This window comes from Eurytemora carolleeae, unplaced genomic scaffold (genome assembly GCF_000591075.1).
Source record: "Eurytemora carolleeae unplaced genomic scaffold, Eaff_2.0 scaffold1455, whole genome shotgun sequence".
In the NCBI taxonomy this organism is placed as follows: Eukaryota; Metazoa; Arthropoda; class Copepoda; order Calanoida; family Temoridae; genus Eurytemora; species Eurytemora carolleeae.
Genome location: NW_019397350.1, coordinates 50,639 through 77,683, shown reverse-complemented (window position 1 = coordinate 77,683; position 27,045 = coordinate 50,639). Strand labels below are relative to the sequence as shown.

At 32.5% G+C, this 27,045-nt stretch overlaps 1 protein-coding gene across 4 annotated transcripts in view; it reads left to right on the top strand.

Moving 5' to 3' along the window:
- Positions 1 to 3,195: 3,195 nt before the first annotated feature.
- The window catches only part of LOC111713679 (high-affinity choline transporter 1), a 44,173-nt gene continuing 20,323 nt past the window's right edge, over positions 3,196 to 27,045 (top strand). For 3 of the 4 annotated variants that reach the window (XM_023488610.1, XM_023488609.1, XM_023488611.1), the window contains exons 1-9: positions 3,196 to 3,476; positions 9,546 to 9,637; positions 14,372 to 14,426; positions 14,792 to 14,901; positions 17,325 to 17,458; positions 21,710 to 21,844; positions 21,901 to 21,934; positions 22,805 to 22,886; positions 26,149 to 26,222. In XM_023488610.1, the coding sequence (XP_023344378.1) occupies positions 17,333 to 17,458; positions 21,710 to 21,844; positions 21,901 to 21,934; positions 22,805 to 22,886; positions 26,149 to 26,222 (451 nt within the window). In that variant the 5' untranslated portion in view covers positions 3,196 to 3,476; positions 9,546 to 9,637; positions 14,372 to 14,426; positions 14,792 to 14,901; positions 17,325 to 17,332. The remainder of the gene's footprint in view (positions 3,477 to 9,545; positions 9,638 to 14,371; positions 14,427 to 14,791; positions 14,902 to 17,324; positions 17,459 to 21,709; positions 21,845 to 21,900; positions 21,935 to 22,804; positions 22,887 to 26,148; positions 26,223 to 27,045) is intronic. The other variant, XM_023488608.1, reaches the window with a different exon arrangement.

Below are 27,045 nucleotides of genomic sequence, written 5' to 3'. Positions count from 1 at the left end.
GCCAAAAATAACACAACAATGTTCACGTATTCGTCCAGAAATTTTCCAATTGTAAGTTTATACAGCTTTTATTCAAATTAAAAAAAGTCCATAGTACAAACTCTGATGCCCGTTGGAATGTTTAACTCCTGCGTCCCTCCCCCCCTCCTCCACCCTACACTTCCTTGCTTACGTCATGTGAGGGGAGGCTTCGATCTGTACTTTACCTAAATATACTGCCTTGACTTTAAAGCTTCCTGTTAAAGTATAAGATGTATTAAAGGATTTCAAACTTTAAATTGTTCTTTAAATAGTAGTTTGTAAATTTATACTTTCTAGATTCTTGATCACATAAATTCATGGGGATAATGCTGGTCTTCATTGGGGTCTAAATACACCAGAGCTTGGAACTCTTGTATTATGGATATCAAGATCAATACTTGTGCTCGATTTATGTTAATCTGCAGATTAATTTATGTGGATTATAGGTATCCGACACAAATATTCCTGCTCAGATTATTAATTTTCTAGATTTAATATTTACTATATATTCTTTTAATTCTATACTCTAACTTATCTAAACTCCAACCACTATTTATTTAATTATTTTTATCCTTTTTAAACGTTTTCTATCTCCTTGAATAAGCCATATATAGCTTTAAAAATAAGTATTTCATGTTATGTTATGTTATTCTATTATGTCCTGTAATTGCGTATTCTATTTTGTCCTGTAAATGAGTATTCTATTATGTCCTGTAAATGAGTATTCTATTATGTCCTGTAAATGAGTATTCTATGCCCTATATTCAATGCTCTACAAATAATAATCAGATTATTCCTAAATAAGCCTTCTAGGTTTTCCATGTGTTAAATATTTGCTCTTGCACCGTATTTTATGAATTTGCGAGGTCCCTACCGCCAAGCCGATTCAAATCCTGCAGGATACACCACCTCTATATTCTCCAGTATTACAAACAGTAAAAAAACAAAACAAGTTTGAAGAAAACACTGAAGCTATTTAAGGTGTATTTGATATTGTTAAAACAAATAGTTTTACCGTGACTTATTAAATAACTTACGACCAAAGAGAATAGAATATATATTAGAGGGGAATTTACTAGAAAAAAGTGTAAAACGGCCATTTTGTTGTACTGTTTCCATACTGTAGGTATACTTCACATATTTATGCTATATAACCTTTTGGGCCCTGGAAAATCATTTTATAGAAAATCTAAAAATAATTTTAAAAGAAAACCAAATTATGAAATAAGCTGGTTTCATAATTGACCAATGATCATTTCACATAGACTCTACGCCTTTCACTTTACAAACGATGATTTTCCGTTAAAACTATAAATCAAATGATGTTTTTTATTCACCTAATTTATTATAAAGTTTATTTAACAGCTTTAAAAATTCGAAATTGAAATGAATAGTCTAGGGAACATACTGTATTAATGTACTCTACTGCATATAATTTGTGAACATTTAAATGATTTGTACACTTTGAACTTCCTTTCAGACTGAAAGGGACTGAAAAAATTCATACCGAGAGATTTTCAAATTCCCCTCTAATATATTTTCTATTCTCTATGCTTACGACGTGAACTGGGCCTGTTTTCACTGCACAATGTTGTGTCATGTTCATGACACACTTCATTATACAAGTCGTCTTCCTTTTCGTTTTCTGGTTCTCACTTTAAATCTTAAATAGTCCACTGAACATTAAAAACCCGCAGTTATGCAGTGTACACAGAACCATTTCACTTAAATCCCATACATTTTGGCGTACTGTCCGTTTTTTCTTATATTTTCTGTATGTGTACTGCATATAGCTTGCTCTATAGCAGGTTCAAGGTTGGCCCGTTACTGTAACATGAACCGTAGTTTACAGTAAAATAACAACACTAAATAGATATGAGATTCCTAAAATGTCGTCTTACTATTCTATAGTTTTATGAGTCTTCCTAAATCTATATAATAAAGCTCTTTGCTCCACGCGCTAAACTTACTACATCAAAAAGAGTCTTGTTCGGAACATGTATTACCACAATTTTCGTTTCTAATATACTTTAACAAACTACTGTTGATTGACTGATAAAGTGCGTTGTAGATAGCTTTTTGTTTTAAATTCATTCTTAATAAATAGAGTAATTTTCTCTAGTTGTGCGGTGTACTGGTTTTATTAATCTTATAATTAAGATCTTCGCTTATATATATATACTAGTTGAAGTGCGCGGTGTTGCCCGTGGAGTTTTAAAAACCCTTGAGAAAAATTTCGACTTTTGAAGAACAAATTATAAAATGATAACATGTCACAGATGTCTACATTTTAATAAATGTTAATTTTAGATCTCTATCTTAAACAACAAAAAATATCAAATAAAAAAAAATTAGAATTCTTTAGCCTATCTCACCCCAGGGTACTGGGGTGACCTCCAAAAAAGTCAGCAAAAGTCCATTTAGCCAGCTATAGCATATTATATCTATAAATAAAGCTCTCCGCTCATTTAAATATTTAAATATAAACAGTAATAACCAGAAAACAATGGAATAGGAAGACGACAATACTGAATTACTTAAGTGTATTTGATGGTGTTACAAAGCAAATAGCTTTACCAGACACTTATAAAATTCCTTTTTTTGTGAAATGTGTCTGTTTACACTGCACAACTGCTGTATTTCATTGTTTAAATATACATATATTTGAACATTATGGCCTTGACAAATTGGGCTTTGAACATTAAATGCAACTCCATACACGTTTTCTACTGGAGTTGGGGTTATTTTAATTTTTTTTTATCAAACACATTTTTAAAAAATTAAAGTCTTTTGAATCTAAAACTTATAAAAGATTATTTTTCTTATTCGGAATGGCATTGCCAATGTTTAATGCAAAGTTTTTACCCCAAATTTTTTCTCTTTTTCTTCAAAATCAACCTAAAAGTTAAATGAACCCCATTAAAATTAGAAACCAGTCAGAATATCGACTTTCTTTCTTATCTGGCCTTTATCTTTAATTCGGAATTAAGATATTCGCTAATTACTTTTCTAGTGAAACCCCCATTGAGTTTAATCAGTTTTCATTATAATATATAATTCATTCTTGATTAGGCAAAACCTTTCAGGGTATCGTTGTGAATCAGGCATTGCAACCTTTTAATCTGTGCTTTTCTCTTTTTTTATTTGTAAGGCTTTAAACTCATATAAATACTTTTTAACTCTGTGTTTTTCGAATAAAAGCACTTTGTTTGTTCAAGAAGAGTTTACTTTGAGTTCCATGTAATTGAATTGAGAGCTCTGTGAGTTGTATAAATCGTAGAAAAGATATAACCCGTGGTAACATCTCATGACAAGTAGGAGACGAGGAGGTTGGAAGAGGAGAGACACACAGAGAGAGAACGAGGCAGGAGAGAGAGAGAGAAGGAGGCTCAGTCATGAGACGGTTGGGAAAAGCGCCATTTTACTACAGTTAGGCCTCATGACACCAGTACCAGGTAACTAACAATTTATTTCCAGGATTTTCAAAAAAACATTGTTGAATTTATTCACACCGGCCATGTATTTCTAATCAATTTCAAAAAGGGCAATTCCAAATTTTTCCGTCATTTGTTTGAGCAGTCATATAGAAAAAAATAATATTTGTACATAATAAACAGTACACATAATTCTGAGGGCAATGACACTAAATTATTTTTGTTCGCAGTTTTCTTGAAGTTGTCATCTAGTTTTACAGTTTTAGATTATCTTTTTTTCATTATTTAGCAGCTATTACCCCAGAGTTTCTTTAAATAACGCTATCGTATTCTAGAGTGGCCCTTGACAAAACTTTAGAATACCATTTTCTTTCTTGAGACAATATCAAACATTTGTAATTTCTAAATAATAACTTTGTACTTATGTAGTTTAGTGATATTTTTTATTTTTTATTTTTGTCCTTTATTTGGATTCTAAAACTTTTTTCTCCAAAAAAAAGTTAAAGTTTAGATCACGCACCTCTGACCCGGCTCGGAAATTCAAATGTACTACGGCTGCCCGTGAGATGTCCTTGATTTTTTGTACAATTGTGTATTGTAATTGTTTTTCATTTTTTCGTATAATTTTGAATTGCTATTTTTGTGCATTCGTATTGCTGTGTACTTCTTTCCTCTATAATCAATTCAGTGCTCCGGTATTTTCATTCTTGTCTTGTATCCTTTTAGATCCTTTAACTCGTGTACAAATGTATCCTTGCATTATTGTCTGTTTGTATCCTTGTATTCTAACCCCATTGTATCACTATATTCAAGTAATCTGTAATGCTTGTCTCCTATATATCACTTTATCCTTGTATCCTAGAATCTTTATCTTTGTTTCCCTCCGCCCTAAACCATCTCATTTAACTATAATTCGGTATTTTGATATCCTTGTGTTATTGTATCCATTTATATTTTTTATAAAAGTTTAAGTTAGACAAATCACACTTTTTTCGTTCACTTATTATTCATTCATCCCCTTCCCTCTCTGTGAGCGTAATTTCAAGTGACCCTCCATGCAATAATGGCACTGTCCGATTCACATAAATTTCACTAATGGGGCTTATTTATTTGTCTTATTGTCCCGGTTTGCCTTAAACAGTCTGCAATTGTACTGTACAGCTTGCTTTAGCTGGTTAAAAGTCGGCTTTGGTACTTGAAATAAACTGGAGTTTACATTGGATTAACAACGGTACCCTTGAAGAAACCTTTATCTGCTCATTAATGTGGAATATATAGTCGTATTTCTAGCTTTAAAGTATTTAACACTTATAATTCCTATTTGTATTCCTGACAAGTAACTGTTGTATATAATAAACAAGTGAAGATGATCAGTTTATGAAATTATTAACGTTGATATCCAATTCATTCTTAATCCATCAAAGATTTCAAGGGTACCGGTGGGATTTGGGCATTGTCATCTTTGCATGGAGGGCCACTTAAACTTACATTTACGCTTCCTTTAAAGCTCATTTCCATATATTTATCTAAAGAGATAAGTGTACTTTAATCCTTGAAATTCCCTCTCTTCTCATTTCCTATTCGTTCAATACCTTCTCCAACCTTCTCAAACCAGCTAAATCCTTCTTAAACCTTTTCAAACCATTAAACCTTCTGATACCTTCTCAAACCTTCTAAAACCATCTCAAATCTTCTCAAATCTTCTCAAGTCTTCTCAAACCTAAATAAAACTACTCAAACCTTCTTAAGCCTTCTCAACTCTTCTTAACCCTTCTCAAACATTATAAACCCTTCTCAAACATTCGATTTAAAACACTCTTATAATATATATGAAATCGCTTAGATACAATTATTGTAAAATTAAAGCCTGTGGTAAATGTTTAGTGAAAAGGTTAGCCTAGTTCACTTACCCTTCACAAAACTCCTGACTGCTTTAAACTTTCAAAGACTGGGTCTAATTTGAAGTGTTGGAACGCCTTAAACTTTGAACTTACCACACTAACTCACTTATAATTTTTTGTTGGCCTGACATTACCCCTAAGTATAACTTAGCATTTTGTTTTACTTTAGTTTTATAGAAATAATTCGCAGCATTCATATCGATTCATCAGAGTTCACATAGATCTAACCTACCTATAATCTGAGCAAAGAGACAATTAAGGATATTGTGGTGTAGAGCGGCCATTAATAACCTTCATCTATCTAGAAACAATGGCAGAAATATCTCCTTTATTTTCTTAAAAAATTGACATGAATTGTAAAATTAATAATTTGGCTATTAGTACAATACTTCTACTGCAGTTGTAAGGAATACAAAATAATATGAAAGGGAATCTATAAATATTGCATCATTATCTTTGAATTCTCACATTTTTGGGTAACCCTGTAACAAGAGAGTTGAAAAGTCATTCCCAATTTTAGTTCTAATGCAATTTCTTGCTGAACTTTTTAGTTGAATTAAAGGGACTCATTTCAAATATTTATTTATTAACAACCTATTTGGTTCAGTGAAATTTAAAAAATGAGTTGTTGACGTGACAAGTGTTTAGTTCCATTCTATCGTCTCTTTTCTATTGTATATTTCAAATTCAAAGCTTGTCATTTAGACCTTAGAATTACGCGGCTTTAGTTCACTTACATCAGACTGTCTTGACTTTAAAGTGTCATAACGCCTTGGACTTTGGTTTTACCTTATCAACTTACTATACTTTTTTGTAGCCCTTGGTTAAACATAGCTTAAGTTTAAGAAGGAATAATTGGCAAATAATACTGCTCGACTTTTATGTCAGAGTGTACACATTTTAGTTTGCAGTGAGATTTAAAGGGACTGTTCTAATAAAGGCAAGAGAAACTCCATTTAATCAGGGCTACACCAATTCACAATGGTATCCTTTAACTTCCAACAATTGAGAACAACATTTATTTTTGGCCAGATAAAGGTTTTACAGGAAACGGACATAGATTTTATAAATGGTGGACAACTTGATATTACGTCTAAAGTTCCTTTAAGATGTTGATATAAAGAGTATGTTTTTACTGATAAATATTTGTCATGAAAATTGCAAACTATTTTTCTCTGACGTGTGCACACCTGGCCAATATTTTATGCTGAAGTTAGGACGTGTTGTCTTGATTTATTATTGGTTCCTTGCTGGTTAGTTGGGTTACTAATACCTTATTTGTATCGTGTATTGATATTATGTTTGTAGCTCATTGTGCAAACTGGTCAATGAAAATTTATGTTTATACATGTTTATTGAGGATGATTCAAAATATCTTTACTTCAAACAATCAACTGTAGATAGTTAAACTAATGTAAACTGTGCGTAACATTGAAATTTTATTTTCAACCACTACACCTCTTATTGAAGAATTTCTTCGTGAACAACCAAAATGTTTTCACTTTCTAACCAAATAACTTTGCTTTTCTCCTACTTCTGGGTAAAATCAAAACTATAGGAGCTCCGAATTCATAAAGCCGTACCTGTAATGTCACATATAGGAATTGAGTCTTAATCACAAACTCAGATTTTTGAATTTTTTATATCATTGCAATCCAATGTCGTAGACATTTGATATTTCAAAATATAAATTCTGTTAGGTTGAAAATGTATAGGGATTAGAAAATTTGAGTTGTGGCAAAGACTCAAATCCTTAGACCCTCTCCTTTTGTTTAGTTTACGGTGTATGAACACTTTATATAGTCTTAGAATTTCCAAATGTATTGTTTCTTTCTAAGACACTAGGTATTTTTTAAGGAAAAAAACTTTATCTATACTATGATCCATATTTTTTAATATATTATTCATGCTGTTGTCAGCTTGATTTATTTATGCATTGATTGATTGATTAATAGTGCATTAAGCAGGCATATTTTTTCATGAACACTTTTATAATAACGCGACTTTTTCAAGGGTAAATTCGAGTCTGGGTTTATTTTCAAGACACGAATTATAAGTCAGTTTGAATAAGAGAGATGTACAAATTACTTTTCAAATAATCAAACCTTAATATATTTATTGTTGGTTCTTTTGCCTAATTCATGACAAAGGAACATAACATTTTACAAACAATCTTTAAACATAACATATATATGTATATAGATATATAATAAAGTTTTTCCCTCATATATATATTATGTATATGTTAATAGTTGGACTAAATTGGATGAAACTTTTGAGGAAACCTATGGAGTATGGGTACCCTGGGGTTAATTCTTTATTGGGTTAATTCTTTATTATCATTCTCATTGGTAATATATTGGATCGAGAATGGAAATAGTATTTACAAATATTCATATCAATTTATTTTTATTAATATTTATATTTAATTTAAGATTACAAGAAGCAAAGATTTAATTTTTTTATCTATTTAAGATTGCATTTCGAAAATACAATTTTAGAATAAAAGCAAGAAAGATATTATTTTTTTATCTACATTTTTGCCTCTCCCTCACAAACAAAATAAATTACTAAGGAACTGAGTTATTGCCACTTATTCTGATCGTTTAAACCATTATATATTTTCAATCCAATATCGTAGACCTGAGATATTTCTTTGAACTGAGATATCAATGGTTTACATTATCAGGTTGCAAAGATTTAGCCATGAGCTTATTTCAGTTTGTGGCAACAACTCAGTTCCTTTATATGAACATTTAAGAAAAAAATGTAAAGATTCTAAAATATGGTCTTTCGAAGCGCTTTTTCATCACTAATCTATGTACATGTAAGTAGTAGAAATCTCTGTTTGCATGTACAATCATAACTCATAAACCCCTTGACACACATAAATGTCATTAGAAGGGAAGATCATTCATTTAGCGTAGTATCCTGGATTTCCTTCCAGTGTAATTGTACGGTACAGCTTGCTCTAGCTGGTTAAAAGTCTGTCCGGTACTTAAAGTGAACCTTAGTTTATAGTGAGCAGATTCTGTATTGTGTAATTATAGGATACAGCTTGCTCTAGCTGGTTAAAAGTCTGTCCGGTACTTAAAGGGAACCTTAGTTTATAGTGAGAAGATTCTGTATTGTGTAATTGTACGGTACAGCTTACTCTAGCTGGTTAAAAGTCTATCCGGTACTTAAAGTGAACCCTAGTTTATAGAGGACAGATCTTGTATTGTGTAATTGTACGGTACAGCTTGCTCTAGCTGGTTAAAAGTCCGTTCAGTACTTAAATTGAACCTTAGTTTATAGTGGACAGATCTTGTATTGTGTAATTGTACAGTACAGCTTGCTCTAGCTGGTTAAAAGTCCGTTCAGTACTTAAATTGAACCTTAGTTTATAGTGGACAGATCTTGTATTGTGTAATTGTACGGTACAGCTTTCTCATGCAGGTTAAAAGTCTATCCGGTACTTAAAGTGAACCTTAGTTTATAGTGGACAGATTCTGTATTGTGTAATTGTACAGTACAGCTTTCTCAAGTAGGTTAAAAGTCTATTCGGTACTTAAAGTGAACCTTAGTTTATAGTGGACTGATTCTGTATTGTGTAATTGTACGGCACAGCTTGTTCTAGCTGGTTAAAAGTCTATTCGGTACTTAAAGTGAACCTTAGTTTATAGTGGACAGATTCTGTATTGTGTAATTGTACAGTACAGCTTGTTCTAGCTGATAAAAAGTCTATTCGGTACTTAAAGTGAACCGGAGTTTATAGTGAACAGATTCTGTATTGTGTAATTGTACGGTACAGCTTGTTCTAGCTGGTTAAAAGTCTATTTGTCACATAAATTGTTAACCGGAGTTTATAGTGAACAGATTTTGTATTGTGTAATTGTACAGTACAGCTTGTTCTAGCTGGTTAAAAGTCTATTTGGCACTTAAATTGTTAACCGTAGTTTATAGTGAACAGATTCTCCTCAAATTTTGATTGGGGAAACCAAGAGAATGTTCTTAGCTTGGTATAAAAATTCTAGATTGAGCAGGTTGACTTTGATAGGAAAAATAAAAAACAGGCAAAAATAGGTTCCCAAGCTAGTACTTTTATATTATGAAGTATGATCCTGATTTGATGTGCAGAAATATCATTTCATCTTTAAATATTATCTTGATATTTTATTTTATATTTTATTTTTATATTTTATTTCAGCATGGCAGTGTGTAGTTTGGGATATCTAACTGAGAATACACCCTGTAAAAAAACGTCTCTAAGGTGGGGGGACGACTGCAGGAAATAAACAGGTAGAAGATTCTTCTAAGTGTCGTCGTAATCTTATGTATCATTTGTTTTTTTTGAGCGGGTAGCCCTAATTTAGAGTTTTCAGATTTCCGTAAGACCTTTCCGGATCGATTAGGTTCCGTAAACTTTCTTGAAGCTTATCTGTAATGAATAAGAAGCTATTATAAAACTTTCGAAAAATATGGACGGAACCTTTCTAAATAAAATCGGTTAAGAAAGGTTCAGCCCTTAATTTATGAAAGTTTGAACGGGTTATCATTCTTTATAGCTTGAGAAAAGTTTCCAAAATGCCTTTTAGGTCCACCCCTGATTTAGCCCTTAGTGTTGAGATAGAAAGTGTGCATCCAACTTTTCAAGGCCTTCTCATTCTTTTTAAACTTCAGACCACTAACTTAAATGGTTTATATATAAGGTGATGAACAAGTAATATAGAAATCTCAAAATATTTTCATCTGAAATAATATAAATATTTTGAAATATTGTAAAACTTAATTAAAATAAATTATTAAAGTTAAAAAATAGGGTGACTGGAAAAATTGAAAAATATGAGAATAATAAAACCTACATTTTCTTGGAGAAATACCATAACAAGGTTATGCATTTCTTTCATTTTCCAAATGAACTTTTCAAATAGATAAATGTTTGACCCTCGTCAATCTCCACTAATACCCACTATTTATTTGGTCAGAATACTGCAGATTACTATAGTATGCACCGAAAACTTAGTTTACGGTGTTGTTTGTAGATCAATTAATTCAAAATTAAATTGCTATTGTTTTGTTGTTACAAACTGCTTTTTCAAGTTCTCCTTTCCTGAAAAAAAATTACGTTTAAATTTCCAACATAAAAAGATAACTGTAAGAACTTTACGGTCGACTTTTGTTTAGAAAGAAATTGAGTCTGCCACAAACTCAAATTTTTAAATCTCTATATCTTTGCAGCATGATGGTGTAAACCTTTGATATTTCAAACTTTGATAATTTGATCTAACAGAATTCATATTTTGAAATATCTGAGGTTTACGACTTTTGGTTGCTCAGATTTAGGGATCTGAAAATCAGAGTTTGTGGCAAAGACTCAATTCCTTGAACTAAGAAAATTGTTATTCAAAATCGTTTCAACTAATTTTCTTTTTAAGAAATGTTAAAGGCCAGTTTTAAAGAATAGACTAGTTACAAATAATATGATTTTATAGCAATTCATTACATAGTTAAAAGTTTAATCAAAGAAGACAATAATCTAACTTTTTAAGGTTCCAATTCTGATTTTCTAATTCCTCTATCCATGCCACCTGATGGTGAAAAAAGCAAACCTAGATAATTTTAAATAAAATAATTTATAGTTTTAAATATAAGGTTACATCAGGTTGCAAAGATTGGAAAATCCTAGTTGGAATCATAAAAATTTAAATTATTGTCTTTGATTAAACATTTAACTATGTAATGAATATCCTGTTATTTATGCTGTCAGCCAACATGTCTGAATGTTAACATTTCTAATCAGTCAAAAATCGAAACCAGGAACATCTGGATAATTAACATCTCACGAATAAAAAAATACATTAAACCACAAAAATCTATATTATTCTAGAACATAATTTTAGGGATTTTTCTCAAGAAATTGAGTCGTCGCCTCAATGTAAAATTTTCTAATCTTCATATACATGGTTAGATTTCAGAATTTGAACTGCCTACCGCCGCCGGTTCACATATGAAGCACCGATTCAAATCTTTAACCTTGAATCGCACGGTGGTTTAAATTTGAGCCGGCATGGCAGTAGATAGTTCAGCGACGCAGCTCAATTTCATTCAATTCAGTTTCCATATATTCGGGATCCCCTGCAACTGTTAACCTGATTCTTTCTTTGTCAAATTATTAAATAAACCATTAAACGACTTTATCTAAGACAGAAAACTCTATTGAACCTTGAGCTTTAGGACGTGATACAGTCTCATTCATTGTAGGTAACCCTGTGAAACGTTTTTAAAACCATGCATTCTATACAAAATCAAAGTAAAAATATTAAAGGTTTACATCACCAGATAACAAGGATATAATGATTAGAAAATTTGAGTTGGTTGGATCTTGTTTTCTGAATCAACGTTTATAGTAAAGTTGTTGTTTTTTGTTGTTGCAAATTTTCACGTGTTTTGGTCATTTGATATTTTATAGTCCAATAATACATTGAAAGATGTCACTATTTTGCAATCTAATATCTAAACGTCCATATCCCATTATCAAGAAATAAGGGTTTTCCATATTTTTATTCTTAAAGGGAATTTTGTCGTAATTTCAAATGACCCTCCACACAAAAAAGGCAGTACCCTCAAAAGCCTTGTCTGATTAAGTATGAATTATATATCTAAGTTTATCATTTGAAAACTGATTATTTTTAATTGTGTTTTTTTTTTTATAAAAGTGGTTCCTCTACGACAGAAAAAATATACAGGAATTGTGAGAATAAAACACTTTTAAACCTAGTAAATCAACAATATCTTCCCCATTCTTGATCAGATAAAGGGTTCCAGGGTATCCTTTTAAAGTGGGCATTTACTGCTTTGTATGGAGTGGCTTCTGCACTTACAGTCCCTATAAAAGATACCATATTTCCAAAGATCTGTTCACACCTATTATTATACCTTAAAAATACTTTTTCCAAGTCCACAAATTCCGAAGTACGAATGTCACAAGATTGAAATATCCCAAGGTCAAACACGATAATAAAAAAATGGAGGTTTTCTCTCTAAATTTTGAAGACAAGTGTGATTTTATTTTTGAACTAGCTTGGGAACCCAGCGTTGCACAGGGTACTTACTTCCGCCGTTTACCCGCACTTAAAAGTTTATTAGGAAACTAACTTTTCGCTATAAAAGTCGACCCACTCAAATTAGAATCTCAAAACCAAGCTAAGAACTTTGAGGCAAATCGGTCCAGGGGTTCATGAGTTATGATCGGACAAACAAACAAACACCAGGACAAATAGAGATTACAACTTTATAAATATAGATGAAGTCGAGCTATAATTTGCTGAAGTGTTAGGAGAAAAGAGGGTTATAGGGGGGGGGGGGGCAAGGCAGGGTAAAGGAGGGGGGTGAGGCTTGGAGGCTGGTTCTCTCTATGGCTGAGGTAGAGCGGACTAAAAGCCGTCATGAGAGTGGGGGAGGATACAGGGAGGTTTCATGGAATATACTTTACAATTTACTGCATTCATATATAACAATAGAGAAACAAAATCAAAACGCCAGTTTTAGCGCCATCTCCTTAATTGGATATTTTTGTCTGATAGATATGGGGATAATTTACCGTAAGAGTTGAGATAGAGGAGTCTTTACAAGGCAAGGTCATTAAAATATTAGAACTCTAACTTTAATAGTTAGGGTGATAGGGAGGTTATAAAAAAAGTTCAAAATTACATTGGAAAAATGTTAAAAGATTTTACTTTTACTGTTATAAGTAACTAGTAATAACAAGTGACAAAAATTAAATAAAAGGCTTTTCTATATATAAAATTTGCTTGTCTGGGTGGGTGGTTGGTCTGTCTGTTTGTTTGTGTCCAATAAACGTCAAAACGGCTGAACCGATAGGGCCGAAATTTTGTGTGGAACCTATGCGTGACTCCAAGGAAGGTTTATGGATGATCGGATTTTCAAAAATTTGCTTCTAACAAAATTCAATCTTTGAAAATTTTGAAATCCACAAATTTTAAATAAAATCCGCAAAAATTTTTTGTTTGTTTTACAATGTATTTATAGAGTAAATGTTTACAAATGAGAATATTGTTGCGAAGCCCCCTTAAAGCCTAGTTATTATAAAAAAGTTATGGACTATTTTAGATATTTTGAAACACCGACCATGGCCGTTTGACCGTCCTCCGAACCGGACCTATACCCTCCCATGCATCAAAATAAAAATTCTGATGCAAATTTTGTTTGAAGATATAAAGTTAAAAAAGTGAAGTTTGAGCATTCTATAGTGGTGTGAGCCGTTTTTAATTCATGAAGAAAAAACCACATGGAAAACACCTCAAGTCGTGATAGGGTTGACAAAAATACTTTCTGACATTTTAACATGCAATAGAAAGTTGTAATTGATTATCATCTCAACCCTGTTTTCATTGTAACATTTTAGCATGAATTTTGTGAAAGGCTGAATGCAGAAAAATGAATGAATTTACGTCACGTAGAAGAGCTCTTGTTATTAAAGGGTTATTTCGGGAACACACGAATAGTATTAAAAGTCAAGCATTTTTAATTTAAGAAACTAATATCAAAAATAAAATAATGTAAAAAGAACGTAAACAAACTTAAAGGTTGATTTTTTTTTGATTCTCGAAAACTTTTAAACATCTAGAAACATGTTCTAAAATATCCCATTCATTAATTTTCAAAATGTTAACAACCTTGCTTTATTGTTATCATACAAACTGTGGAATTAACATATGAAACCCATTTTCACTTCACAGGTTAATTTTACAGTTACTGTGAAATTTAAATTGATTGAGAAAAATATACAATAAACCATACTAGAGCTGCTTTTAGGGCGAAGCTCACCTTTTTCTTCCAACAGTTTTAGCGTTGAAGTCTAGAAGTCGCCATTTTTAATCGTTCTCAAATTTTCACTGATTTTTTCTCTGTTTAAAATTGGTGCATTTTCAGAAATTATAAATTTCGACTTTTTTCTTGCCAAAACCTTTTTTGGGGGGATAAACGGATAAATCTAAAATGCTTTTTTTTCAGAAACGTACTAATTTCCTTCTAACCAGTGACCAACCATATCTTCCAATTTGACCAGGTAGATAAAATAATCTAAGTTTGAAATAACTAAGGTTTACGCAACCAGGTTGCAAAGATATAGGGATCCGAAAATTTGAGTTTTTGTGAAAGCATGTTAAATATTCTTAATAACTAAATACCCGGTCAGAATATTGTAACCTAAGAAATTGTTAAACATTTCCTATACATAACTTGTTAAATATTTCTTATAACCTGCTAAATATTTTTACCAATTTGTTATGATATTTTATTCACTTGTTGAATTATTAACATGCTATACTTTTTTTGGAATATATTATATCAATTAAATCTTTACCAAAACCTAGTTTAAAGTCCAACTAGTTAAATGCAATGGAATATGATAGAATAATATATATATTTTAGAAATATCCTATTACTGTACTGCTGTTACTAAACTGTACACTCTTCAGCTGATAAACTCTTGTACTTACTGTACTGCAACTTTGCATTTAACAAATCGTCGTCTTCCTAAGGTAAATATTATTTATAATCGATAAACACACTTATTCATATTTTGGTGAGAAGAAAGGTGTGGGGGGGGGATGGTTTCATAAACAGAAACCTATGTGGATCGGTTGGATGGTTCTTAATCTAATAGTTTAACTCTATAAAGGCTGGGGGATGTATGCGTAGCCTGGGCCTAAAGGAATAGGTAAAGGGTTGCAATGCATGTTCATAGCCCAAGTTTTTATGGCCAGCTCAAAGAAAAAAAATTAGACCGATAACTATAATAGTTTGGGTGCTAGGGAGTGTGGAAAAAAATGCCTAAAAGGGTCTAAAAAATGAAAAAAATATTTTTGGTTTTTGTTTTAAACAAATATCAAAATGTGACACATGTTTCTACTTGCATTTTTCAAAGGCTTTTCAAAAATATAGTTCTAGATTTGTATCTTTAGTCATGGGCTATTTTGGATTTAAATTACTATTTAGTAAATGTCACAAAATTTCACGGTAATAGTGTCAAAAATGAGAGTGTTAGGACAAAAAATACTACGGGGGGGAACGCCAAACGCCCCCTCAGCCTGTTTAGAGTTAACGATTAAGGTATTTTTATGTTAATGGTCGGTTTAGTTTTTTGAACATACTGGTTTGAATTTGTGTCCCGTGAAAGAAAAGTGAAACATGTTTTGATCTTAGTACATTTTAGAAAGTAAAACATGCCTAAGTATAAAAGGGAACTTTAAATTCTATGCAATCTTTTAAGCATTTAAATATAAATAGCACTTTTTAAAAAGATATTTTTTAAAAAAATGGCGAAATATGATTGAGATGTAGAAGGGGGGGGGGATAGATTGATTGGTTGAAATGTTAGTAAGTGTAATGGAGGGATTATTTGGATTAGTAATAAGGAAACTAAAGAAACTAATGGAAACCATTAACTTTTTTTCACAAGAAACGTTTTGCGATGTTTTTAAAGTTGAAATACCAATAGGAAATACAAACTTTTCTCTTTCAAACTTTTGCTTTAAAAAGAGTTTAAGAGAGGATGGGGGGGGTGGGGGGGAGCTTCAGAGAGGAAGAGAAAGAAATGACCATCTAACTGAACAAAAAACACTTCCCATATAAAGCCCATTTTCGTGGCGGCCAATATTTGAAGAGGGTGAGGGGAGGGGAGGGGGGGGCTACAAGAAAGCTAATCTTAAAAATAAACTGTGTAGTGTGTGTTATAGATTAATTTCTACACTCCTACACATTTTGTTCATATTATCAAATAAATCCAAACATATCGAAATTAAAAATAGCTTGTTGTTTAATAATGAAGCAAATAATAAGATTGGTTTTTGTTAGAAAAAAAATTATTACAAATTCGGATGGAGAAAAATATGAAATTTGAAAATTAAAGATGGGATACTGGGGATTCCATTCTCTGCAGTTGTTTATTTTTCTTTTCAAAGTTAATATCGATATCTGAAACTGGGCTAAGGTCTATTAACAAAAACTTATATCTTTGTTTGGTTTCTTAGGTCATAAAAATTCACCGCATATAATTTATAAACTGTTTTTATATCCTGCGTTTTACAATCTTAGTGGTGGTGGGTGGGTTGGTGATGGGTGTGGGGCTCCCTATTATTTACTTTAAAAGTCTGTTTGTGGGAAGGGGGGGTATGTTAAAAAATGACTCACGGCTAACTTGAAAAAAATGTCTTATACCTTTACTTTAACTTGGATACCATGATTTTTCGATTTTCGAATGGGAGAAAAAGAATGCTTGTTCTGAATGTTCTATCGATTTGGTATTTAGACCTGGACAAAGTGTTTGACGAAACAAATATTTTTTTCAAAATAAATACAGGGTTACCCACAAAGAATGATACTTTAGAAACGATTGTACAGAATTTATACAGTTCTACGATTCCCTGCAACTGTAAACTTGTTTGTTTCTTTGCTAAATCATTGAAAAAGCAATGGGGTCACTATATCCAAGACAGAATTAATCTTGAGATCTCACATTTTAAGAGCTAACAGTCGTCTTTACAGTTTCATACTTTGTGGGTAACCCTGTATACTAAAATATACTTATATTAATACTATATCTACACTATATCTCAAATAAGTGAGAGCAATTAGAAATCAACGATAAATATTGATTTAACCCACAATGGCTTCAGTTATTCACAACAACCACGCTTTAATTTTCAGTTCAGCTCAAGTTGCATTTTGCTTTTTTGTTTTTAAAGAAATATTTTTTTCATCCAAAATTTTGTTTGTACCTATTTATAAAAGTAAGAGAACACATTAATAGTAATTTATTTAACTTATTCACAAATCGTAAAATTTCAAAAATGAAAAGTGGATTCTAGTATTTTTTGGTAGATTTTCAGATCAGACGTTTTTACGTTGATAGCTTGGAAACAGACAGGCACGTCAACTATTAATAGTGATATTTACTGTTTAGGCCTGACCATGGACTTTATTGGTGACATTGACTTGTTGGGTCTGTTGTCTGTAATCATCTTCTATTTTGTTATCCTGGGAGTGGGAATGTGGGCTGCTCAGAAGAAGAGTAATGTAGAGGGGGTCAGTGAGGAGGTTAGTGTAGTGCATCATGCAGATTTCGGTACATTTTCCAGAAAGCCAATTGTTTCGATCACAATTAGATCTAATGAACATCAGTTTTTTTGATTTTCTTCTTTTATACTTTTTTTTTTCGTTTGCGTTTTGAATGAAAAAATTATAAAGACAACTCCGTAAGTTTAAAGATTGTTGAATTGTAGACCAAAATTGATTGAATTAAAATATTTGAAATAAAAAGTCCCGGTTGACATATGTACAAGCAATGCCAATATGACTGAAAATACCAGTTCTGTTAGAGTACCAGGCCGACCTTCTAATATAACAGTAAATTTGTAAAATAAAGTTTACGTACAAATACAAAAAGGACGGTAAGCAAGATTAATTATCTCCTTCTTGTCTAATCTCTATATCTTTGCAACCCAAGGTCGTAGGCATTAGATATGTTTAAACCATGAATTCAATTAGGCCTCCATTATCAGGTTGGAAAGATATAACATTAAATAGTTAGAGTTTGTGACACAGACTCAATTCCTTTTATGTACTGCTAGTCCGGCAGTATATACAAATTGAACGACACGTACATACTAGTTATTCAATGCATACTGGCAATAAAGAATGTTCACTCAGGACAAAACATAAATCGGCAGAACAATATTAACAATGATGGAGAAATTACCAGAATAATGCACTTTTAAACCTACATAAACGATTCTATCTTAAACTTCTTTAGTAATATTAAATGTTCAAAGGCAGACCCCTCTTTAAATGGAGGGTTACTTGTATTACCCATGACCGGTCCTTTAAATAGAGGAGTTTTTGTATTAACCATGACCGTTCCTTTACATAGAGAGGTATTTGTATTAACCATGACCGTTCCTTTAAATAGAGGGGTATTTGTATTGACCATGACCGTTTCTTTAAATAGAGGGGTATTTGTATTAACCATGACCGGTCCTTTAAATAGAGAGGTACTTGTATTAACCATGACTGTTCCTTTAAATAGAGGAGTTTTTGTATTAACAGTGACAGTTCCTTTAAATAGAGGGGTATTTGTATTAACCATGACCGTTCCTTTAAATAGAGGAGTTTTTGTATTAACCATGACCGTTCCTTTAAATAGAGGGGTATTTGTATTAACCATGACCGTTCCATTAAATAGAGGGGTATTTGTACTAACCATGACAGTTCCTTCAAATAGAGGTGTACTTGTATTAACCATGACCGTTCCTTTAAATAGAGGGGTATTTGTATTAACCATACCATTCCTTTAAATATAGGGGTACCTATATTACCCATAACCGTTCCTTTAAAGGGAGTGTTCGCGAAAAATGAAAGTGGGTATAGGCTTAATGCGATAAAAAAGCGCTTTTTATCGCTACTAATCTTACTTTTATCTGTTGCGTCTATAAGGAGAAACTTGTTAAAGACGTCTCATACCGAATAACTTAGCGGCCATACAAATTCAGAAAATTGCAACATATGACTTAGACCGTAAAAAATCCATTTAATTTCAAACAAATCATTCAGATAGTACAACCTATATTTATCGATTATCTTTCGCCACATTTGTATATAGTTTATATTTTATAATATTTTATTTTTTAGAAAACGTTTTAACTGATTTCGAAAAATGTGAGTGGTCCGCGGCATTCTTAGATAGTTGCGCAAGCCGCAAGAGAAATAATCAAATTCAAAACAAATTAATTAAAAAATATTATAAAATATAAACTATATGCAAATGTGGCGAAAGATAATAGATGACTATAGGTTTTAATATCTGAATAATTTGTTTGTAATTAAATTGATTTTTTACGGTCTAAGCCGTATGTTGCAATTTTCTGAATTTTTATGGCCGCGAAGTTATTCAGTATGAGACTCCTTATAGACGCAACAGATAGAAGTAAGATTAGTAGCGATCAAAAGCGCTTTTTAATCGCATTAAGCCTATACCCCCTTTCATTTTTCGCGAACACTCCCTTAAAATAGAGGGGTATTTGTAATAACCATGAGCATTCCTTTAAATAGAAGGGTATTTCTATAAACCATTACCTTTCCTTTAAATTGAGAGTTAACCATGAACGTTCCTTTAAATAGAGGGGTGCCTGTATTAACCATGACCGTTCCTTGAAAGCAATGACTATATTTTCATGTGGCTGCCTGGATTTCATGACAATACTTTGGACATAGCCAATAGTTGGATGACTGATACTAGACTAGTATTGTTACATGGCACAGTTTAAACATACGTGAGAAACATAGGGGTTTCCTTGCTCAGAAATTAAACTTAAAGGGAGTGTTCGCGAAAAATGAAAGGGGGTATAGGCTTAATGCGATAAAAAAGCGCTTTTGTTCGCTACTAATCTTACTTCTATCTGTTGCCTCTATAAGGAGAAAATTGTTGAAGACGTCTCATACCGAATAACATGGCGTCCATACAAGTTGAGAAAATTGCAACATACGACTTAGACCGTAAAAAAATCAATTTAATTTTAAACAAAACATTTAGATATTACAACCTACAGTCATCGATTATCTTTCGCCACATTTATATATAGTTGATTTTTCATAATATGTTTTAATTGTTATGATCTGAGAGTTACTTATAAAAACATTTATTCCTGTTTCGAGGATTTTTGGTAATGAAGACGACATTTTCATATTTTCCAGGAATGTTCGAAAACAAGTTGTAAGCTAAATATTATTTAAAAAAAACAAAATCAAAACTAGTATGAAATATCAAATATATACAAATGTAGCGAAAGATAATCGATGACTATAGGTTGTAATATCTGAATGATTTGTTTGATATTAATTTGATTTTTTTACGATCTAAGTCGTATGTTCCAATTTCCTCAATTTGTATGGACACTACGCTCTTCGGTATGAGACGTCTTTATCAATTTTTTCCTTATAGACGCAACAGATAGAAGTAAGATTAGTAGCGAACAAAAGCGCTTTTTTATCGCATTAACATCCCAACTATCTTTAAATCGCTTATTCAATAAGTTGGCAAAGAAAGAAGCGAGTTTAAAGTTGTAGAGATTTAAAAAGGTAAGGAAACAGACAGTATAAATGTCGTATAGTCGTCTCTGAAGTTTCTTCTTTTGTGGGTAACCCTGCATATGAAAAGAGCTGGAAATTTATGAATTTCGAGAAATAATGTTGCCGAGATCAAATTTTACATAGAAATCTGTCTGTATTTTTGTGGGCAAGTAAAAGTTTAACCTCTGCCTAGGCTAGTTCAACTGTCTTTTGTTTCTTCATAAATTTCGACCTCTTTATGAAGATATAGTTAATATTTCATTAGCCAAATTTCCAAAATCTGGCCAATGAGAGATCAGTTAAACTAACTGGACCCAAAATTTATAAATTGGAGAGTTCGCTGAACTGCCTACCTCCGGTTCAACTCCTAAATCATGGGTACAACACCTCACGAATCTTCAACTTTGAATCGGTGATTCAGGATAAAATCGGCGGTTGGTAGGACAGCCACCTAGCTTAAATTTATTAAATGCGGTTCCAGAGACCAAATTTAATGAATTTGAACTGGCTACCGCTGGTTCATATTTGATTCACCGATTCAATCCTTCCCGTGGCCAAATTTAAAGAATTTGAACCGCAGTTCAAGCAAAGCTGTTTCAACTTGAAATTTTAATCAGTGTTTCGAGATTTCGAGTTTCGATTATTCATGATAAAATCGGCGGTTGTTAGTTCAGCAACCTAGCTTAAATTCATGAAATGTAGTCCCAGATCTCTGAATATTGGTTTAGTCTTAAAGTAAATGTACGAATGCAGATGTAACTTCTTCTTTCTTCACACTACAATAAGGATGATTAATCTAATTATATATATAAAAGAAACTGCACCTGAACAATATCCCTGTAAATAGAGCTTACCTGGACATTGGAATTCTAGAAAAAAGGCGTTTAGAATGTACACCTCCTCAAAACAAATCTTTTAATTTTGTCAGATTTTAAAATGGACTGAAATGGGTTCTTAACTTGTTTATATTTAGTTTTAGAAATTCTTAGGGTGAAATTTTCCTAGATCAACTTTACTATAAGAAGAAAAAGTTTAACTAGCCGTACCTTCTACCTAGTTCAATTACTTGTCATAATGATAAATTTAAATTTAAAATTAATAAGTCCTATATTATTGATCAGCCAAAACTTTATAAGGTACTGTTGTGAATTGAACACGCAACTCTACAAATGGAGGGTCATCGAAAATTACGCCTACAGTCCCATTAATGTGAATATTCCGTAGGAGGAGACAATGCTGGCTGGACGAAATATCGGTATGTTTGTCGGAATATTTACGATGACCGCCACCTGGGTCGGCGGGGGATACATCAACGGAACCGCCGAAATCGTCTTCAACGACGGTTTAGTTTGGTGTCAGGTAAAACGATTTGTAATAAAAATGAATAGAATTAAAATTAAAGCCATTTTTTTCAGGCACCCTTTGGCTACGCTCTTAGTCTTATGTTAGGTAAATTGCTTTGTTTACATATTTTTATCCGACAATAATGATAATTAAAAAAAAGAAAATTGTGTAAGCAAGAAAAAAAGGAAAAAGGAAATTAACTAAGATGAAGTAGAAAAAGAAACATTTACAAGTTTTATCATCAATCTACGTTATTAGATTATACTGTGAGATATATTAGGTATTGGTAAATTGAATAGAACATACAGCCTGGCTATGTAATCAAAGGCAAAAAAAATTTGACATCCCGGTTAACACATTTGAGAAAATCTTCATAATTTAACGGTAGTAAAAGTAGTGAATTTATGTAGGAGTAGTCATTGAAATTTAATTTATAAGTACGACTTTCAAATAATGATAATGGAATAATTTCCAATGTGAAAGCATTAAAAATTTTGATTAGCCTTTTGGATTTACCGACATAGGGTCAAAAACGCGACAAAGGGTGAAACGACAAAGGGTCAAAAAGTGCAACAAACGGGCAACATTTTTGGTCAATTGAAACTATTTTTATGTTCACTAGAACTAGTAGCCTCAGCGCTGGGCCCCTATCCTGGCCTAGCCACAGCGCTCGGCCCAGAACCTAACCTAACCTAACCTATCCCTGAAATAATACATACAATATTTTTTTCTCCATTTTGACCATTTGTCACGTTTTTGACCTATGTCGTTTGACCCTATGTCGTTTTACCATATATATCGTTTGACTCTGGGTCGTTTGTCGGTGAACCGCCTTTTGGTATTCTCTTTCAAAAAAGGAATAAAGTTCACATGGTTTAAATTTATCACAAATAAGCTTTCTACCATATTCTATTAACTCATGAATATCCAAATATTTAAAGAATACATACCAGATTTTATTTATTATTTAATTAGGTGGAATATTTTTCGCAAACAAGATGAGAACCAAGGGTTATGTTACTATGCTAGACCCTCTTCAGGACGCATACGGATCCAGGTATAATTAGCTCTTCAGGACGCATACGGATCCAGGTATAATTAGCTCTTCAGGACGCATACGGATCCAGGTAAAATTAGCTCTTGAGGACGCATACGGATCCAGGTAAAATTGGGTATAATTAGCTCTTCGAGACACATACGGATCCAGGTATAATTAGCTCTTCAGGTCGCATACAAATCCAGGTATAATTAGCTCTTCAAGACGCATACGGATCCAGGTATAATTGGGCATAATTAGCTCTTCGGGACGCATACAGATCCGGCTATAATTAGCTCTTCAGGACGCATACGGATCCAGGTATAATTAGCTCTTCAGGACGCATACAGATCCAGGTTAAATTAGCTCTTCAGGACGCATATGGATCCAGGTAAAATCGGGTATATTTAGCTTTTCAGGACGCATACGGATCCAGTTATAATAGGGTATAATTAGCTCTTCAGGACGCATACAGATCCAGGTATAATTGGGTATAATTAGGTCTTCGGGGCGCATACTGATCCAGGATAATTAGCTCTGCAGGAATCATATGGATCTTGGTATAAATAGCTCTTCAGGACGCATACGGATCCAGGTGTAATTGGGTATAATTATCTCTTCAGCTGACGCATACGGATCTAGGTATAATTAGCTCTTCAGGACGCATACGGATCCAGGTATAATTAGCTCTTCAGGACGCATACGGATCCAGTTATAATTGGGTATAATTAGCTCTTCAGGACGCATACGAATCCAGGTATAATTAGCTCTTCATGACGCATACGGGTCCAGGTATAATTGGGTATAATTAGCTCTTCGGCACGCATACAGATCCGGGTATAATTAGCTCTTCGGGGCACATACGGATCCATGTATAATTAGCTTTGCAGGAAGCATACGGATCCAGGTATAATTGGGTATAATTAGCTCTTCGGGAATCATACAGATCCAGGTATAATTAGCTCTGCAGGAAGCATACTAATCCAGGTATAATTAGCTCTTCAGGACGCATACGGATCCAGGTATAATTAGCTCTTCATGACGCATACGGGTCCAGGTATAATTGGGTATAATTAGCTCTTCGGGGCGCATACGGACCCAGGTATAATTAGTTCTGCAGGAAGCATACGGATCTTGGTATAGTTAGCTATTCAGGACACATACTGATCCAGGTGTAATTGGGTATAATTAGCTCTTCAGCTGACGCATACGGATCTAGGTATAATTAGCTCTTCAGGACGCATACGGATCCAGGTATAATTAGCTCTTCAGGACGCATACGGATCTAGTTATAATTGGGTATAATTAGCTCTTCAGGACGCAAACGGATCCAGGTATAATTAGCTCTTCAGGTCGCATACGGATCCAGGTATAATTAGCTCTTCATGACGCATACGGGTCCAGGTATAATTGGGTATAATTAGCTCTTCGGGACGCATACAGATCCGGGTATAATTAGCTCTTTGGGGCGCATACGGATCCAGGTATAATTAGCTCTGCAGGAAGCATACTGATCCTGGTATAATTAGCTCTTCAGGACGCATACGGATCCAGGTACCGTATAATTAGGTATAATTAGCTCTTGGGGACGCATACAAATCCAGACAGGACGCATATATATGGATCCGGATGTTATCAACTCTTTGATAATCTCATACCAAGTCCAAAATATTTTTTGTCTATTTCAGAGAGAAACTTTGTCTTAAATGATTTTAATGAGGTTTTATTTGTTGGCCCATGCTTATTCGTCATATTTCAAAATCTAAATGCATAATCTTTGCTGAGAAATGGCTACGAGCAGAGAAAAAACATCGACTACAATTTATTCTTATCATCAGTGCCAGAAATGTATTTACAAACTTTTTTAAAAAGTAATACAAAGCTTCATTTTTGTAACTGACAAAATAATTGTATTCTTTATTTGATGTTTCTGTTTAGTTTATGTATTAAAACATTTCCTTTCATGATCAATTTTGCCAATTAACGCCCCTCTATTTCGTCTTTATGATATAAGTTGGTGTACATGTATTAAAGGATTAGAGCAAAGTCACTCTAATTGCTAATTATCTTAAGGTTCGATCGAACATATGTATACAGTCTTAAAAAAGTGTCAAATTTTCTCCTAATACAATTTTTTGGATCACTGGAGCCAAATTAACTTGGTAGCATCATTCGTCAATTGTTTTTCATTAAACAAATTAAACTTGTTTTCTTGTATACAAAAAAACATTTCAGAAAAAAAAGATTTTTGTAAAATTATGTAGATTACTTTTTCATACTTGCTTATTAATTCTTTATTAAGGTTTGAATATAGAACTATTGTTACTTTTAAGAATATTCTACAAAAGTAAGACTTGAGAAGGTTTTATTTACATGTTTGGTCCATCAGCTGTACATTTTCCCAGACATTGATTTCTTTCCTACTTTATGTAAATCTATTCCAGACAGGGAAAAGAGAAAACATTTATACAATGAATTCTAGACAAATCTTATTAAATTGATCTCTCAAAAGGGAATGTAAGCGTAATATCAAGTCACCCTTCATTCAAAGATGAAAATAAAAACGTACCTTTGACTGATTATCGAGGCCAGAAAAGTTTGTTTCTTTATCTCTAAATTTATGTTCAAATTGCCTTAAAATGAGGGTGTACGATAGCCTACAGTGTGAACTTAACATACATTATGTCTGCGACTTATAGAAAGTAAATAATAATATTTCTTAAATATAAAAAAGCTTGCAAATCAGTTTTACAACCGATTTTATAGCCCTTTTCGCGCCAAACTTGTAGATCTTAAATTGATATTATAATAAATTTTCGTAAAATACAAATTCAGCAGATAATTTTTTTGCTGATTTTGGCGAATTTATTATTCACAGATTTTTCCTAATTAACCCTAGTGTATCAAGGAACCACCCTATTATATCTATTGGTTCGTATATAGCTATTAATTGCGATTTTAGGACTAATCAGAAAAGATTGAAAACTTGCATGCAGCAAATGCTAGGTTTTTGGAATAGTACATGCGTATTTTGGCGTCAAAGCTTGGAAATAATCTTTTATTATATGGGACGCTCCTTATAGTTTTATTTAACAAGTTTTATTATATTACTTAAAAACATGGTACAACTCTGAAATCTTAAATAAAAAATGAAAAATTTTGTATTAAATTTTCCAAGATATAAGTTGTAAAATCACTTCGCTGTTTTTTTGCTTCACTTCTTTGTGTATTTTCTCGAAAAGGAAGACGACATTTGATTTCGTCTATCTACTATTATTATTAGGATGGGCGGACTCCTGTTTTTACCTGCTCTGTGTGGTGAAGTATTCTGGTCTGCTGGTATTCTTGCAGCTCTTGGTAAGACTCAAATTATATTCAAAGGGAAAGTATTGATTTAAAAAAAAATTTAACCGGCGAATTTTCTCATGAATTTCTTGTCCAAAAGGCAAGTTTTTAGATGTCTCTTACAGTTGTGAAGAAATAGTTTGTAGGATCTTCAAGCGTAATTTCTACTATACAGGAAAGCGATTATGAATTATCAGAATTAAACTCTTTTAATCCTACAATAATGACAATAACTTCCACAATATGAAGCAGATAAAAGTTTCAAGAATTGGGCATTTCCATCCATACATAGAGGATTACATGGAATTACGCCAACAGTCCTTTTGAACCAATAATAACATTTTTAAATCCTGGTTATTGTTCAACTACATTTAACAACCTAAAAAAAGTAAAAAAAAATATAATAGATATAGGAACTGAGTTCTTGCCTCAAACTCAAATTTATAATCCTTATATCTTTTCAACCGAGTATAAACCGTTGATATTTCAAGCTTAGACTAGTTTATCTTAGAGAATTCATAATTTGAAATATCAAAAGTTTACCACATCGGGTTTTAAAGATGCGAAAATCAGACCTTGTGACAAGAACTCAGTTCCTTAAGGTTTTTGTCATCGAATTTGTGTTCTTTATTTATAAAGTAAAATAAATTTAGTTTCAGGTAATTTATCAAATTGTTCGTTTTAGATTGTTTATACTTCCTTTCAGATATTAAATTTTAGATTCATATATATATATATGGTGCCTATAGCCGGCCAAACAGCTGGACCAAATGGGCTGAAATTTTTTTGAACACTCATGGGTAGCTGGGGGTGTTATAGGCTAAAAAAATTTGAA